Source organism: Ceratotherium simum, chromosome 15, assembly GCF_057802395.1.
Source record: "Ceratotherium simum simum isolate JZ-2026a chromosome 15, ASM5780239v1, whole genome shotgun sequence".
Lineage (NCBI taxonomy): Eukaryota > Metazoa > Chordata > Mammalia > Perissodactyla > Rhinocerotidae > Ceratotherium > Ceratotherium simum.
Window position 1 is genome coordinate 11,392,728 of NC_141914.1, and position 11,444 is coordinate 11,404,171.

General features: G+C 43.8%; 1 protein-coding gene across 6 annotated transcripts in view; it reads right to left on the reverse strand.

Annotated features, from left to right (window-relative positions):
• CD47 (CD47 molecule) overlaps positions 1-9,545 on the reverse strand; it is a 43,152-nt gene extending 33,607 nt beyond the window's left edge. For 5 of the 6 annotated variants that reach the window (XR_015554427.1, XR_015554428.1, XM_087439557.1 and 2 more), the window contains exon 1: positions 9,387-9,545. Coding sequence is in view for 3 of the 6 variants with exons in the window: in XM_087439557.1 (XP_087295683.1) it covers positions 9,387-9,432 (46 nt within the window). In the remaining 3 variants the exon portion in view is untranslated. Of the gene's footprint in view, positions 1-132; positions 229-9,386 lie in introns of those variants that run through there. The other variant, XM_087439558.1, reaches the window with a different exon arrangement.
• Between the last annotated feature and the right edge of the window lie 1,899 nt (positions 9,546-11,444).

An 11,444-nucleotide genomic window follows, 5' to 3' on the forward strand; every position in this document is an offset into this window, starting at 1 on the left:
GAGAAAGAAGCATTGAGGAGCAGACTATAGCGTACAACAAGGAGAGAAGAAGGTGGCTATGATGCTGAATTAGACAGGACGGAAAGTGTCAGAAAAGATGGTGAGCGATTTTGAAATGGACAAAAAGATTACCAGGCGTCCTTTCAGTGGAACGCTGGGCATTGTCTGACAGATCCTCTGGCAATATCTGATTTTATAGGGGCTTGTGCCTTTTGCTGTGTTTGACTGGGCTCTTTTACAATTTCGTGAGTTGTAGAAAACCGATGATAATGCAAATGATTCGTGTCCACAGAGACACAAATAAGCTTTGTTCTGCAATTGATTTCCACCTAGTGGAAGACAGGAAAAAATTTTCAAAAAATTTCATTTTACTGCCCTGAGGATATTGACCAATTTTGCACCTATTAGCAAATCCATTTCAGCATTCCTGATTGCCTATAAATGTGTCTGTTTTTCCAATTTTCTTTTAAAACCCAGATGGTCTTCCATCTTCCTGGTTTGCTCATTAATTAATGCGTGAAATAAAATCTTTGACGTGTTCATTTTATATGTTTGAGTCAAGATTTTACCAACTACAAATTATCCTTTAATAAAAGAGATACAAGTGAAGAGCTCACTTATCCTGGTGAACTTTTTTAGAAGGCTCTAGGTAAGCAGAAATGGTCAGCAAACACTCCACAATTTCATAACTTATGTTTAGAGAAAAAATTTTCTAAAGAATACAGAAAGCACTAATTGCACTGCATTATTTATTGTAATAAAAAAATTTTATAGCTGAAGCAGTTTAAGTAGAATAAATGCTGCCAATAAAATTCAAAGTAAAATTGACCTGGATAAAGCATAACTTGAATAACCCTTACACTAATAATTAATAAATAAGGGTAGTCTAAAAATGTCACTCCAGCAGCTGTTAACTACAACTTCATCCTCTATAAACACTTATTAAAAAACAATTAAGTAGTAAAATTATCTGGTTTGCATTTTCTCTCTTTTGGCTACTGCCTTCTGATGAAAGAGCAAAGTGAAAGAAAGATTTAAAATATAGAGATAAACAAAGGAACATAGATAATTAATATGAATAAGGAAATTCTCAATAATCAAGATATGCCTATAGGAGTCTAAATCAGATAGGAGTAGACAAACATAACCATCAGTGATGCCAGAGTTACAGATAAATTAACAAATGAAATGAGAAAATTATTTTACATCAAATACCAAAAATATTGGACCTTACAACCTCTGTGAATACAGACCACCAACCCAAACCATCTCATACCACAGTCCTGAAAATAGCTACTATGTAGTTGCAAAGAAGGCTCAATACATTGCAGTCACAGCACACAAGTCCAGCTCAGAAATTTAAAAATGCAACAAACATTTATTGAGAATTACCTACCTGAAACACTGTGATAGGATGTGGAGATACAATGATGAAAAAAATATAGGAATTATCTTTTAGAAGCTTACACTTCTCTCTTGGGGAAACGTTATGTACCTTGCATAACACGAGGTCATAAGTGCCATCCTTCCTGTGTGAACGAAGTTCTATGGATGGGCAGGAGAGTAATCAGTCTCACAGATTTCTAAGAAAATCTGTGTTGCTACTAAGGGAACAAGAGAAGATTGTCGCAGTCCCCACCCATCTGGGCCTTCAGTCTTTTATCTTTTTACTGGGTCACTCTCCTTTGGCAAGAGCTTATCCTATACTCTTCAAAGAAGCCCTCTCTCCCTGTTTCTTAATGCTAATTGATTCCTTCAGATGAGAAGCCAGAAGCTTCCAAAACTCCCACATACAAATTTACCTGCAACCCCAACTACCTACACGCCCCCCCACAGTTCCTCCTCTTCAGAAATGAATTCTTTCACCTGAGAGCTAGTAGCCATTTCTGCCTCCACACCCATCAATCTCCTTAAGGCCTTTCCCTAGCTGATTATCAGCCTCCTACAGCCCTCTATTCCATTTACATGGGTTATTTATTTATTTATTTTTACATTTTAAAAAAATGCTTGAATATTAGCCAACTTCTTAAAAATCCCTCATACCTGTCTCTCTCTTCCCTAGAATCCTAAAATAATAATCTAACTGCATTTCTTCACCTCCTATTCACTTCTTAAATCTCTGCCATCCGGCCTCCACCTCCCCACCTCTCCTTCTTCACATCAAACAGCTCTTGCCAAACTCACCAATAGTCCCTTGTGAAAAATTAAATGTGCATGGTTCACTGTCTGTCTTGACTTCTCCACAGTCCTTGAGCCAGTGGGCAGCTCCTTTCCTGCTCTTGTCCCTTGGCCTCTGTAATATCTCTTGATTCTGAATTTCCTTCTACTGCTTTGTCTACTCCATCCCAGCTTTCCTTCTTTATTGAACTCTATTCCTTGACACAGTAAATATGAGTGTTCCTATGGCCTTCCTACCCAGCATTGCCCTTCCCCTCAGTATTCTCCCTTACTCCATGGTTTTAACGACTTACACACAGTTTATTTAACCAGGCCCCACCTTTCTCCCTAACTGCAGACCTTGGAAAGCCAACCGTCTGCTGTGCATTCCCACTTGGATGCACCACCGTTACTTCAAAGTCAACAGGTCCAAAAACCTATTTACCCACCCCCTACCCTCCTCCCAAACCCTCAGCTACCTAAAGCATTTTCTATTATTTACCAGTCAACCAGACCTCGACCTAAGACTCATGCTGGATTCCCCCTTCTCCTTAGCCATGGAGAATTCTTGGTAGGCTCAACCTATTTAATAGTTCCTAAATCAATGTCTGTTGTATGAAAGAACTAGACATTCATCAATTCTCCCTTGAACTACAGCCATATCCTCCTAACTCACTCCCTGCCTCCAGCCTCAACGTTTCCCTATCTCAGCCCCAATGTATTTTCCACAGTTCCCAAAATAGCTGTTCTAAACGCAAATGTGCACTCTTTTGCCTAATATACAACACCCTCTCCCCTTTTCAGGCTAAATTCTAAGTGCATTAGCATGGAATACAAACCAGGTCCTTCAAGATCCTGTCTAGCTCCATCTCCTGTACTAACTTCATTTCCAGACTAAGCTCCAGTCTTAATGACCTTCTTGCAATCCACGAATATGCACATGAACTCCCATCTCCATGCCTTTGCACATATTATTCTCCCAGCCTAAAGAAACTCACACCCTTCACTGGGTGCCTAGGTAAGAGCACACATTTTGGAGTCAGATTTTGGCTCAAGACTTAGCTCTTCCCAGAAGTATAACCTTAGGCAAGTTACTTAACCTCTGAACCTCAGGTTCCTCATCTATAAAATGTGAATAGTGATAGTACAGACCTCATAGAGATTTTGTTAAGATTTAATGAGGCAAGAACATGAAGTTCTTTTTTTTTTTTAAAGATTTTATTTATGTATTTATTTTCCCCCCAAAGCCCCAGTAGATAGTTGTATGTCATAGCTGCACATCCTTCCAGTTGCTGTATGTGGGACGCGGCTTCAGCATGGCCGGAGAAGCGGTGCATGCCCGGGATCCGAACCCGAGCCACCAGCAGTGGAGCGCACACGCTTAACCGCTAAGCCACGGGGCCAGCCCATGAGAACATGAAGTTCTTAGTGCAGTGCCTTTCACATACATAGCAAATGCTCATTACATGGCAGCTATAGTTTGCTAACTTTGGCTCTTCCTGCTAAAGCACAGTGGAGACGCTCAATTCCGTACCCTTCCCTAGCTCTACACAACTGTGCTCACTTCCTCCCTATTGCTCCCATCGCCCCCGTTCAAGCGTTGTCACTGTACTTCCTAGTGAATCTTGTAATTACTGTTTTACTTAACTGACCTCTCCATTAGGCTCAAAAGGAAGAAAAGGAAGGACAATGTCTTCATTTGGTATCCCATGGACTTAACTCAGGGTCCACCAAGTAGGAGTAAATACATTCCTTATGAATGTGAAAAATTTAAAGGATGAATCCCAAGAAAGAAAAATCTAAAAATCATATCAGAGAGGATTCACTCTTCTTCCATATTTCAAGAGAATCTTCCACTGCTTCTCACGTCCATAGACCTGATTACGGAATCGTGAAGATATATATTTTAATGGAAAGTATCAATGAAGTCAGTTGCAGGTTGGATGGAAGAGTTCCTTAAAAATTATATGAATGTGTCTAAGAATGATCTTCCTAGAGAGTGAGTTTTAAACTGGGTCTTGAAGGATGAGCAGGAATGTTATGGAAAAGAAGGGCTTTCTAGGCAGAGTAAGTAACACGTACGGAGGAATGAAGAAAGTGAGTAACTGGAAGCAGAAGATTATTCAGGGGATCTCTAGTAAAAGGGTCTGGAAAAGTTGGTTAAGAAATACTGTAAAGGCTTCTTTGAATGTCATTCTGAGGAGTCTGGACTTGATAATATAAGCAATAGCAAACCACTTAGATTTACTTGCATTAAAAAAAATAATACAGCAGTATGAAGGGTGAATTCAAGGTGGGAGGGGAGAAGAGAAAGGAGACTCACTAAGAGATCACTGCAATAGACCAGGTAAATTACCACTGGAGATAAGGCCAAAAAATTACAGTGAAAAAGAAGTAAAATCAACGTAAGTCAGATGTGGAAGGTGAGGGAGAAGAATTAAAGTTATTAATTAAAATAGTATGTGTATCTAGTTAGATTGTGGATTAACTACAGAGAAAAGAGATTTAGGGGGGAATATTCCTTCAATATTTAATAGACTGAGTATTTAAGTACATGTGGTACAGTGAAATGGAGATATCCAGTAGATTCCAGGATATATGGATCTGGATTTAAGAAGGAAGATTGGAGCTACAAAGACTTGGTGATCACCAAGAATACAGCTGGTCATTGAAATCGCGAGCATAAACAAGATTGCCCAGATAGTCCTTGCAAAGCAAACAGAGCAGGTACCAGAGAGTAAAATGTTGAGAACACCAACATTTATGGAGCAAGTAGTTAAAGAGGAACAAACCAAGGAAGTGAGAAAAAGAAGTGAGAGAAGTAAGTGAGGCAGCAAAGAACGCCATGGCAGACACCAAGGGAGGGTCTTAATATGGAAAAAACAGATGTTAAGTGGGATTAGGAAAAACAGTCTCTAGATTGAAAACTACATCATTAGCTTCTTTATCTGCAGCAATGTCAATAGACTAGCGGAATGAGAAGTCCCACTAGTGATTACATTTGGGAAGTGAATGGGAGGGGAGAAAGAAGAGGCCGTGATTCTCTTCAATACATGTGGCAGTGTAAGAAAGATGAGCGGGAACGCAAGAATGGAAAGAGTGTGGAGGCAGGGACAAGGGCAAGGTTTTCTGGTTCCTCTTGTTTGCTTGTTTGTTTTCAAAATGGGGTAAAACTTGAGCATGTCTGCAAGCTAAGATGAAGGAACCAATGCAGAGGGAAAAATCCAAGACACAAGACTGAAGAATTAAGCTAATTGGGCAGATCTCCAAAATGGTGGAGATGAAGGAGCTGTAGACAAGTGGTCCTTTCCTCAGAAAGGTGAATAGGCATTCTAGGTGAGGGAGGAGCATGAGAAGGTTGTCTAAGATATTATAGATAAGTTTAGCAATGGTAGGAGGGAAGTTGAGAGAATCCCCACCACACATCACTATTTTCTGCAGTAGAGTAGGAAGTTAACTATCTGCTTGGAATGGATGTTCAGGAATGGAGTAAGAAGCCCCAGGAAATGACACGAAACTCATGAGTAAAGACCTGCCAGAGTGAATCCTACCAGTTTTGGCCACCAGACCTAAGCCCCTGGTAGGAACTGGAGGCTCCAAATGAACCAGGTTAGAATCAGGGACAAAAAGGAAGATTTAGTCAGATGTGTCCTCAACAGAGACCAGGTAAGTTCTGGGGTACAGTGGGGTGTCCACAAGTTGTTTAGTTCTGACTCAAAGTAATCCCCTCACTAGATTTAAAAGTGGCCTTATAAGAAGGGAAGTGGCCGACCTAGAATTACAGGAAGCAGGGCAGTTTAAAGTCAGTAACACCCAGAACTACGGCCTTACCAAGCACTTAAAATATATTAAGTACCATCGAGGGATAAAAACAAAAAAATCTCTACTGTCTATAAACCACATCTTAAGTTATTAAGAAGCACACAGTCTGAAATTTGTCTATATGTCCAAGAGGGTCTTGCTTAAAGCATAGCATGGACCCATACTTACTTGAAACAGAAAAAGCAATTTTGACAGACCCTGCACTTGCCAGATCCCTTACCTTGCCTTTTAACCCATAAGTGTGACATGTATTCAAACACGAACACTTATTCTCCTAATCTAAATCTCAAACCCTGGGGTTGATCAGATTCTGAGTCTTACTTAACTGTTCCATGGACATGGAATGAAATATTCAGAGGAGGGTGTAGCTTCTAATTCCTCCTTCAACTCCACGTGAGCACAAAGAGGGAAAATCCAGGTCCTTTTGTCTTAGTCTAGGTATTTCAGACTCAAATTTCCTGGGTGGTCTTAGTACTACAATGAATTTAGCAAAATTGAACCTATACTACTATTCTTGTTTTTTTTTTTTTTTTTTTTTTACCACAGAAGAAATACCTGCACTAGTACACAAAGTGAAAGTAGCTTTATGACAACCCAAGAGTGCATTCTATTATGCTGAGACACAAGATATAAAAATACAGAAATTTTTATCTTGTATAAACTGCTATGAAGCAAAAACCTAAAAGATGAGCAAAATGGTTATATGAAAACTATGTCACAAAAGGAACATTAATATATTAAAAAACAATGCCTATACTAGTTATAGTTGAATTAACAATAAGGAGTGCCAACTTAGTTTTAATAATACAAGTGATTATTTTGGATTTAGAATATTTGTCAATTTGGGGAAAAACTCATATTTTTCATCTTTAGAACCTGGCCTTTCAAATCTCCGTTAACAACTCAGTGGCAAAGACAAAACATCTGCCAAAATACAGATGACAGCATGAGCAAGTGTCTTAATGGCAGGCATTTAGTGTAATGCTTTAACACACTGTCTCTAGACTGCTGGGGCGGCCCCATAAATAAGTACTTTTAAATAGGCATTTACTTCCTTAAAATGGCAACTTGTGTTTAAAAGTAATATAGTCTTTAGGAGAAAAGAAAACATTTTCATTTAAGCAAGCCAAATTACTACTAGACTTAAGACAATAAAAATGTGTTTTAATTTAATCATGTGTACCCCAATTTCAAAAACTGACTTCGAACAAAGAAAAAAATCATTCAACCACTGAAAAGACAGTTCATATCACTGTTGTTATTTGAGTGAGGTTTTATTTACCAGTTAGTGAAAACCACAGAAACTGCTGATGTGCTTTTAAACAAATATAATTGGACATATTGGGGAAGAGGGAGGAGCGGAGCACAGTAATTCATTCTGCATCTTGTAAACTAATACAAGGGGGTGCAGTTTGCCTGTAATTAGATGGAAAGGGCATTTTAGATAACTTCTTTCACTGCAAAGGTCAACTGAAACTGTGGCAGCTAACAGGAAACTGGCTAACTTGATTATCAGCCATTTGCAAATGAAAGTGAAAGGAAAATCAAACTTCAGTGCAAACAAACATACAAATGCAGGACTTCCTTTCTCATTCTGGATTCTAAATTTAATCTCCCAAATACCTTGGTTTATGACTACTTGTGTTCTGAGACTAACAATATCTCTTTATACACATCCTTTTAAAACTACATATTAAAAACACACAAAAAAAGCCATTATACCTTATGACAAACACTATCACTTTATGTTTTATGTTTAACACTTAGAACTCAAATGCATACTGCCTCTATTTTTTTTTCAGGTTATTATTAACTAAGTATAATATAATACCATAAATTCTGAATTCTATGACTCTGTAGGGGCTTCAGCACATTAAAATTTTACATAAATGAATGCTAATTATACATAATCTTAACTATTACTAAAGGAGGCCTACCAGAATTCCTATTCCCACAAGTACCATTCCAGCCATTCTTTCTAATCTACTTGAAAATAGGCCCCCTGTTTTTATAACAGTACATGATTTACACTTTTTACTCTTCAGACTCGCTTTGATGCCAACCATCTGAATTAGAGATATTTTATTACAAATTTACAATCTGGTTCACTATGAAGGCTGTCTGATTATACAACAGATTTCTGAAAGCAGTATTATTTTAGCTATAATGATAGTAATGGCAACAAGCCATTAATGATGATGACAGGAAACACTACCTTACAGAACATCAATCCTTTAGATAATAGAGATACTGATATTAACAGCTCCCACATCCCAGGATGTTTCAGAGAGTGGAGAAAGTGATAAGCAGGGACTTAAGGGCATGTTGCCTTAAGCCTCTATGAACGAAGCAGGGAGGCTAACAATCAGTTTACAACGTAATTAATTTCGCCTTCTAGAATTCAATGTAACAATTGCTTGCTACTGTTACTCAAGCTCAATTCCGAATCTTACAAAAAGTTCACAAAAGGCTCTATAGATGTGAAGAGTGACAGGCACTGTAGAGCCACAAAAATCCCTATTTCTTCCTCAGTTTTTACAGACGAAGCACACATTTTCAAAAAGCGAAATGGATTCCAAAAGCTTGGGGGAACAAGACGCCTTTGGCGTTAAAAGACGCTAAATCCCACTTTGCTGCAAATCTGTTTTGACTAGAGGTTATTGTCTTTATATTTCAAGCGAAATCTGGATAACTCTTAAAATGGGCCCCTCAAATAAAGTGGGAAAATTTGAACGTGCAATTGGGACTATATTAAGGTGGTTGATGGCGCGTGGGGTAGCGAGAAAAAAAAGTGGATAAGAATAAGGAAGCTTATTTCTAGGGTTAAAAAAAAAAAAACGGCCAGAAGATTCTTTCGATTAAATGCTGGGTTGGAAATGAAACTTACTTGTGTCCTTTCTGTCCCCTTAACTCCTCCGTTCATGCGGGAGGGCAAATAGGAGAAACCCCGTCTGGCAGACTTCGCCAAAATACGCACTTCCATCACAAGAGGCCCGGGCCCTCCCACTCTCCCTCCTTCATCCCCACATGCGTTTAAACACCGAGGAGGGAGAGGGGTGCGAAAAAGGAGGGATCCTAACAGCTGTCACCCCCTCGCCTCCTATCGCGCCCTTTCCGTCTACACTGAATTGTTGCGGAAGGTGCACGCGTCTTCCTTGGGGTGAGCGTCTGGAGGTGGAGAGCGGGGGGAAGGAGACGAGCCCCGCTCTCACCCAGGGGGACGAGGAAGAGGAGGGAAGGGAAGGAAGGGGGCACCCGATTACTCGCGGGGCCCTCCCAGGTCCGCACCCGGGGCGTCAGGGCCCCGCCACCCGCTCGGGGGCGCCGCGGGGCCGGCGGGGCGCAGCCCACACGCCCGCGGGGGCGCCCAGACCCGAGCCGCAGAGCCAGGAGCCGGGGGCACTCACCGCAGCACGCCGAGCCCAACAGCAGCAGCAGCACCAGGGGCCACATCTCCGCGCCGCCGCGGGGTCGCCGCCGCGGGGTGGCCGCCGCCGCCGCCGCCGCCGGTGTCTGGAGCCGCCGCCGCCGCCGTCACAGGCAGGACCGGCCGACGCCGCCCGTCGCTGTCAGGACCCGCCGCCCAGGCTGCCTGGCCGCGCGCACGCGCGCTCCCGCCGCCCCCGCCCGCGCGGGCCGCGCACGCGCACTCGCCTCGCCCCCGCCCCGCCGCCGAGGCTGTGGACGCGGCGCCCTCTCCGCGGCGGGCTCGAGTCGCGCTCCCGCCCGCTCCGGGCGGTGGCGCTCGCCGGGCTCCCTGGTCACGCCCCGCGGCACCCCCCGGAGGCTGAGCGTCTGTTCCCACGCCCACCCGGGACCTCACTGCCCCCGCCCCGCCGTTCCCTTCCTGCCTCCGGCACCGCCCGCCCCACGGCCCTGCTGCCCTTGACCGCTCTGCTCTCCTGCCTCAGGAGCCCCCGGGCGCTGCCCGCCCGCCCGCCGAGCCCCGGCCCGCACGACCCAGACGGCTCTCCGCCGCCGGGGCCCGCGGCCGGCCCGCTGCCTCCCCCTCCCCCCCTCTCCCCTCCCCCGGGTCCGCCTGCCCCGGGCCGCCGAGCCCCGGCGGGCGCTGTCCGCAGCCCGTCCGCTCGCCCCGCGTGGACTCCCGCGCGCTCCTCGGTCGCCGGCCCCGTCTGCCCTGGCTTCCGCGGCGGATCCAGGCGCTCTCGCCTTGCTGTTCAGTGTTTTCATCCCTTGAACAGGGTCACATAAACAAGTTCCATCGCTGGGGGAAACACTGTGAGGTGTGCTGAGCGCTGAAGCCCCAGGGGCATCGGGCATGGCCGCAAACGTGGGCCAGCACATCCCTTCCAGCAACGTCGTTGAGCCCGCTCTGTGACCGTGCCTTGTGCGGCCCTTGGCGCGCTGTTGGGCTTTAGCATGCTTGAAAAATGGGTTCAGAAGGTAGCTCCGAGCCCCACCATGGACGAGGCCTTTGAATATCTCACTGATTTACGCAGGCCAGCCCCATCACTCATCTGGAAGCAAAAGCCCTTTTAAAACTACCTTTAATATTTATCCTAAATGATGAACTCTCTTGTTAAAAAGTCAGGCTCTGGTGGCTCCTCTAATGGGGTGCATATCCTGTCCGCTACTGTGCTTGTTTTCCTCTTACCTGTTGGAAAAGAAAGCAGTTTCCCACCGCAATATCCCGCTTCTCCAAATCATCCACCCATGGCGTCTCCTCCATTGCAGCCCATCCCCTGAGTCATAAAATCCAGGAAACAAAATTTCCACTCTGTAGCAGTGTATTATATCTTACATAAGTTTTTCCTATTGTGTTTTGTGCCAACCTCTTCCCCACAGCGTTATCAATTCTTTGAAATCAGTGTTTTCAGTCTTCCCTCCTCCAAGACTTCCTGTTGAACTGGGCAAACAGAAGGGGTTTCATAAATGTGTTGATGTGACTTGAGGCAAGCATTGCTCCAGTGAAATTTGATTGTTTTTTAATGATTAAAAAAAGAAAAAACAATTGCCTGGCAGATAGCTCACTAAAACAATGGTTAATAATTGTGGTGGTAATGATTTGAATGGCAGCCTTGACACCCTGAGGCCACCAAAGGGACTGACGGATTCTCCTGCAACTGCTGCTTACATGAATACAAAAGAATCGTCAGCCAGACTTGGAGCATTAGGGACATTGTGTATCTCAGAGCAGCTGGTTGGCTAAATAAGGCTGTCAGCTGTCCCTGAGACCAACCGACCCCCCCAAAGCGGAAGAGTGACTGGGAGGGACTGTCCCCAACCTTCAGAGGTAGAGACGGAGGGACGCTCTATTTTGTACCGGGAGCTGCTTAGCCTCCGTGCTTCATGGAGCTTTGTGCAGAAAATGGAATAGGCTAAGTGAGGTGAATGAGAGGCCACTTGGGTGACCACCTCTGCTTTTGGGACTCTAGCTGAGTTATGTTTCCATGGTGGGGCAGAAGGAGGTCTATTCCAGGAGAGAGAACACAAAGCAAGCTACC